A 6163-nucleotide genomic window follows, 5' to 3' on the forward strand; every position below is an offset into this window, starting at 1 on the left:
ACATTGGCACATATAGGCCAGAGCTGTTTGCGCAGTCGGTGTTTGCAAGGACAAGAAGAGAGCGATGCATCCTGTGCTGCAGCTTTGTTATCCACAGATTTAATGAGAATGGATATTGTGTTTAGTTTAAATACTCTGGCTGGTGCGTGCTGTAATTGCGCTGTGAATAGGCTACTCGAATCATTCTGGTCGTTGGGATGCTGGTTAAACGGGGAAAATACATATTCAAGGTTATGTCAGTGCATGCAAAAAAGTGCATGCAGCAGAAAGTGAAAGCAGCACTGCATGACTGAGAGTCCGCGCTGAATGACAAGCACGCAGTTTAAACAGGCAACATTAACATGTGTTCAAAGTATTTAGACCCAGCTGAATTTAAACCTGTGTTGACTCTCTCTCTCTCTCTCTCTCTCTCTCTCTCTCTCTCTCTCTCTCTCTCTCTCTCTCTCTCTCTCTCTCTCTCTCATATGGATCTGTCTGCTCTGTGTTATAATCCAGAAAGGTGCATTTAAATGCAGCAGTGTGTTCTCTGATATGGTCGGAATGAAACCAAAATAAGCGCTCGTAAACTCTTCAAAATGTTATTTCTAAAGGAAAAATTAACAAGTGCTGGTTTGCATGCTTTGCTCATCTTAGGGCAGCAAAGATCAATTTGGCTCAGTGTAATAAGTGGTGCTTTCAAAGAAAAGAAACCCAAACAAACGGGCCCCGAGGCGCTAATTCACACGAAGCACCTCCCCGACATATTCTCCGGGGTGCACGTTTATAACAGGATAAATACAATGAAAAGTGTTTAGATAACATTTAATTTCAGGCCCTCGCTCTGTTTTTCTAGTTGTTTAAATCATGAACCAGTATCATGCCGCAGAAAGCAACAGACACTTTAAAAAATAACAACAATGCAATGCGCGATTATGGATAAATTTTAAAAATTTAATTTTAGTTATTGAGATTCTAAAGACCACCAATATGCCAAAGCAGGATGATGCACAATTTTTTTTTAATTACATAGAAGTGATGTAAAAGTATTGTGATGTGAAAAACACAATAGTGTGCAATGAGGTCACTTGAGATTATTCCCCCTCAGAACTTCCTGAAACCAGTTCCCTAACGCTTTATTGGTTATTGAGAATGGGCAGATTATCAGCAGGTTTTTTTATTTTATTTTATTTTTTTCTTGCAGGCTTCTTCCCCTGATCGCTCACGCTGAGAAATGCAGGCTTATTGTCTGCTGTGCTCCCTGGGAACAGCTGCTAAACCCAGGCCAGTTTCCCACTATAACCCGCCACCAATCAGCTGCTGCGCATCCATATGTATGTGTGCTGGTAAACATAAATATGGAGGCGTGGAGGATGACCTGCATGTCGCTGATCACTTTACTCTGAAACTGAATTAAATATATTCCAATGTGAACACCATATGCTGCTATAACAAATTATTTACGTTGATCCACTTATGTCATACAAAATTATTTCAGCTCCAAAAAGGGCGAGATGAGATTATGTGACTATTATAAAAAACATTATATCTATAGATAGGCTACAATAAATTATTTTTTTCAAATTGGTTTTAATAAAATAAGAGCCCTATGAAAGCTGCAAATTATTAATATAATTTCAACAAAGTGCTATAACGCTATTTGGAGATATCCAATACCAGGTTAAGAATCGATATTCTGAAATTGAGAAATTGTAAATATTATTCTTGTATGAAAATTTGCTTCGAAAAAATGAAATGTAAACCCAAGTTTGAATAGAAGCATCTGCAAATTCAATTAGTATCATTACTTCTTTATTCATTCCGTTCTTCTCCATCTAATAAACTTTATAAGTTTATTTGCTAATGTAAGTGTATTTGTACAAAAGACAAACAAACAATCAGACAGGAGCAGTCCAGTTCGTCCCGGCCCGGACAGAGTCTTTACGGGACTGCGCTCAGAATATCTGGGCCTATATTAAATACCTCCTTTACTTCTGTAAATGTCTTTAAATGTGTCTTTCTTCCTGCAATGTGGTTCCGCAGCAGTTACTCACATCACGTGTTCAACCAGCGTTCTGCTCATCGTCTTTTCTCGGCTTCTTTCGAGTTTTATCGCGGGTGCTGTCCGACCATGGGGTTAGACAGGGGGTTTAGTGCCGGTTGCCCCCCAGGCCCTAGGCCATGAATGAGCACCCTGGGGACCAGAGGTCTCTGGAGGCCGGGATGCGGCGCGGTAGGAGTCCGGTACATACTGCTGTACATGGCTGCGGCCGCGGCGGCTGCCGTTGAGCTGTCCACGGTGCCCAGCAGGCTGGGGTGGTAGAAATATGGCGACGGGAACATTCTCTGTAAGGCCGAGTAGTTTCCTGCTTCAGCCAGGAGCTCTAATCCCACTGCGGTCTGCCTCTTCCACTTCGTCCTGAAATCAGATCAAAATACAACAGATGAATTATTGAATCAGTCCGCTCATGGTTAACTCCCCTGACTGCCCTTAATTGGTATGCAGAGGCCTAATTATTGCACGCACCGAATTTAAGTCCAGGTTTAATTAGGCAAAAATAAAAGGAAATATCAAAATAGTCTGATATGCTTTGGTTCAAATGAATCAAAGCTTTGCTTTTCTCACACCTGCACAAGGACGGTAAATAAAGGCTCTATAATTAATCTTTCAAATAAAAATGTATTTTAAAAACATGCAGGTCAAATAACAGTAACAGGAATAATAAATGCATTGTTTTTTGTTTTGTTTTTTAGCTCAAGGACATGTTCAACAGTAATACTAAGGAGGGAAATGTCTACCACCAAACATGTATTGCTAAAAATATATTTCGGGACACTTTCAAATCGAAAAATAGAATATATATGTATATATATTATGCGTTTAATTATAAGCAAAAGGCCCCGTGACGCCTTTAACCTGCGAGCAAGCATAAGTAACATAACATAGATTGACCTTTTCAGAAAATGTTTAATGTAAATTTGTTCTGCAAAATACACCCTGACACATCACAGGGATTTATTTTCAATTGTACACGTCAGCCTCAAATGTTGCTTGAATCAAATACATAAATAAAATAAAATGCAGATATTTGTCTTTATATTTTGTTTAAATTACAAAAGATTAAAAATGATCATCTGGCCTTCAGTGATGTGAACAATTAGAATAAAACGTGTGCATGTGCTGATGTGTGCATGAGTTTACATGGACTACAAATGTTTGGTGTCAAGTTAAAGGCCTGCCAGACCGGTGAAATGTCAACATTGAGAGGCGGAAAAATAAAAATCAGCAATTTATACCAGAATAATACAATCATAGTAACTGCTATAAATAAGGTTTGATCCAGTGGTAATTATTCTAATGGAAATAAGACATGTTTTGTTAGTCTTTTTGTTTTATTATCAAAAACTGAAATATCAGTGTCGTTCCGGTTGGGTGGAATACTTCTGAGTCTCTAATAAACATTTGTTTACAGGTCAGAATCAGACTGTTTTAGCTGCAGGTCTGTTGTGTCTGCGCTTACCGTCTGTTTTGGTACCAGGTCTTGACTTGTGTGTCCGTCAGGTTGAGCGCCGCGGCCAGGTCCATGCGGTCCTGCACACTGAGGTATTTCTGTCTTTCGAAGCTCCTCTCCAGCTGGTTGAGCTGGTGGTCGGTGAAGGCTGTCCGGGCTTTGCGAGGCTTTTTCGTGCGCATTGGAGGACTGTCTCTGCTGCTGGAGATCTCCCGGTCGTTCTCCTCTTTGGATCCTAAACACAGGGCAAGGCGCAGGAGTTAGAAAGCAGGCCAACTTTGAAACATCTTCTTTAAAATTATTCTTCCTTTCAATACAGAGCCAAACAAACCAAATAAATCCACGCGCAGGTGTAAACCCAGCCTGCAGTCAAACTTTCCCTAAATTACAAATTACACGTGCGCCACAGCACAATAGATGTGTGTGTATTCGTCACCTGAAGTTTTCTTTTGGGTTCTTTTGCTTCAGAAAACGAGAAATCAATATGTCAATCCATCTCTATTTGTAGCTGCTTTTCAGAGCACCGCGCTCCCCCCTCCAGGAAGAACAATAATCTCTCTAATTGACCCACTAGGGAGGCCCTGTGCGCTGGGAGAATCACTAGGCTTAAATCTGTTTTCACATCTATTAGACTAATAAAGGCAGCTAGAACTCAAGACAAAGAATCACACAGCAGAAGCATTTCTGTTATCTCTTAAATAAATATTTTCTAGCCTTTAGATTATTCTGAGCTCTGTGCTTGAGCTTGCTATATGTTTGTCATACATAGTCATATATTTGTTGTACTACGTTTTTTAGTTGATTTTTTATATCTAAATGTGGTGTAATATTGTACTTTATTTTTAGAATCGTTATAATGACCTTCTCTTACAACTTAATTTGTTGGGTCGTTTAGTTTTGCACAATCATACTACAAAGCAAATTACTTTTATGTGTAAACATACCAGGCATAAACTCGATTCTGATTTATTTTTATTTGCTGCTTTTATTCTAAACCCATACTTTCTAACACACTGTCATGTTTTACGTTTTTTTCGGAGATAAACTATCCTCTACGGGCTCTTACCGTTGCATTTCATTTCATTCTGATATTCTTCTCTTTTGTCCAACTTGCCTCTGCTGTCGTCTTGTTCCATTTTGGGCCTGAAGCTGTCCGGAGCCGTGGCACAGTCTGGTTTTGGTGTGTGGTGCGGAGAGGACACGCTGGTGCTGTAAGGTGCACAGGCTGCCAGCGGTTTACTGTCGCCCAAAATGTCTTTGATGAGGAACGAGGAGGTGGCAGACCTCGGGGCGCAGCCGGCCCCGGCGAGCGGCTGCTGTTGCGGGGACAGCGGCAGGCTCTGCGCCTGGCTGCTGTGGAGGTGGTGGTGATGCTGAAGGCTGTCCTGGACCAGGTGCGCATCGGCGCCGTGCTCCATGGTGACCGAGATGGGGGACGAGGGGGCTGTCCCCACAGTGTCTATCTCCGAGCATGGGGACGGGGTCGCCTGGCTCCTGAAATCCGCTGTCCTGCTGTCTCCGAGCCGGAAATCTCCGTTCATGAGGTTACCAGAGTTAGAGGCGCTGGATAAAATAGTGTCTATTCCAAAACTCGACCCGCTGGATGCTTCCATGTTAAGAAAGGAGAGGTGAAGTATTCATAACAACAGTGAGACGCTTCTCCTCCGATGAAGAAAAGTCAGCAAAATAACTCGGGAGTTAGAAGAAACAATTTAAAAAAGAGTTGAGAAATAAACCCAGGAGAAAAACAAAATCCACCGCTCAGACGCTCCAAGTGACATTCAGGGAAAATGCGCAAAAAGCAGAGTGTGCGTAGTCCGCGTCGCTTTTTCTGTTAGGATTTTGAACTTTGTGTTAAAAGTTGAGGCGTATAGAGAGATATACATAGGGCTGACTCCTCGACATCAGGCTCCCCCTTTTTGCTGCTAATCGCTCCAGTGTTGCTCTACAATGACTTCCTATACTGACGTCACGGCCCACGGCGAGGGGGAATTAATATTTTCTCCTTTATAATAAACACTCGACGCCTTTTCTCTCTTCACCCCCACCCACCTTCCTCTGCTGCTATTGGCTCTCGCACTGACCGGCTCCGGCACCTCACCAATCAGTGAGTTGTTTCTTTATCCAGACAGTTCAAGCCAGCCATTGAGTTGAGTTTAATTCTAGAATAGCTCTTTAAAAAAAAGGAGGACAAAAAACACGCGTGTTTTAAGGCCATGTAAACATTTTATGTGAAATATCTGAGCCGCGACAGAAAAGATTCAGGAGCAGGGAAATGAAAAGAGAAGAAAAAATATAATGTTGAGCCACAAACTATTTGATAAAGACTTTTTTAAAAGGCAGAGTGGCTGCAGCAGTTCCAGCACTATGGTAGGACGAAATATACATTTATTGTTAGATATAATTTTAATTCATTGACTCTTACAGGAAAGTATCGTTCATCTCCTCTGAGTTTAAAAGGCTCAACTGTTGCCTTATTTTTACTCCCATTTTCAGACCAGTTTTTGAATTAAATAATCATTTAGAAAAAAATGGAGATGCTGAAAGCGAATGCAGTGTCATCTATCTTTAGATATTATTCTCAGAGCATATTTTAAGGATGGGGAGGAGTGCTGGTGACTGTCATGACAGCGCATCTTGTTAATAACCATGTCATCCTAATTAGTAAAGTAATT

At 41.2% G+C, this 6163-nt stretch overlaps 1 protein-coding gene across 1 annotated transcript; it reads right to left on the bottom strand.

The window, feature by feature from the left end:
• Positions 1–1713: 1713 nt before the first annotated feature.
• Positions 1714–5450, bottom strand: barhl2 (BarH-like homeobox 2). Its single transcript, XM_063891943.1, has 3 exons — positions 4555–5450; positions 3498–3723; positions 1714–2395 (listed from the first exon to the last, which is right to left on the bottom strand). The coding sequence occupies exons 1-3, from the start codon at positions 5099–5101 to the stop codon at positions 2086–2088; spliced, it is 1083 nt and encodes a 360-aa protein (XP_063748013.1). The 5' UTR covers positions 5102–5450; the 3' UTR covers positions 1714–2085.
• Positions 5451–6163: the final 713 nt, after the last annotated feature.

Source organism: Eleginops maclovinus, chromosome 9 (genome assembly GCF_036324505.1).
Source record: "Eleginops maclovinus isolate JMC-PN-2008 ecotype Puerto Natales chromosome 9, JC_Emac_rtc_rv5, whole genome shotgun sequence".
Lineage (NCBI taxonomy): Eukaryota > Metazoa > Chordata > Actinopteri > Perciformes > Eleginopidae > Eleginops > Eleginops maclovinus.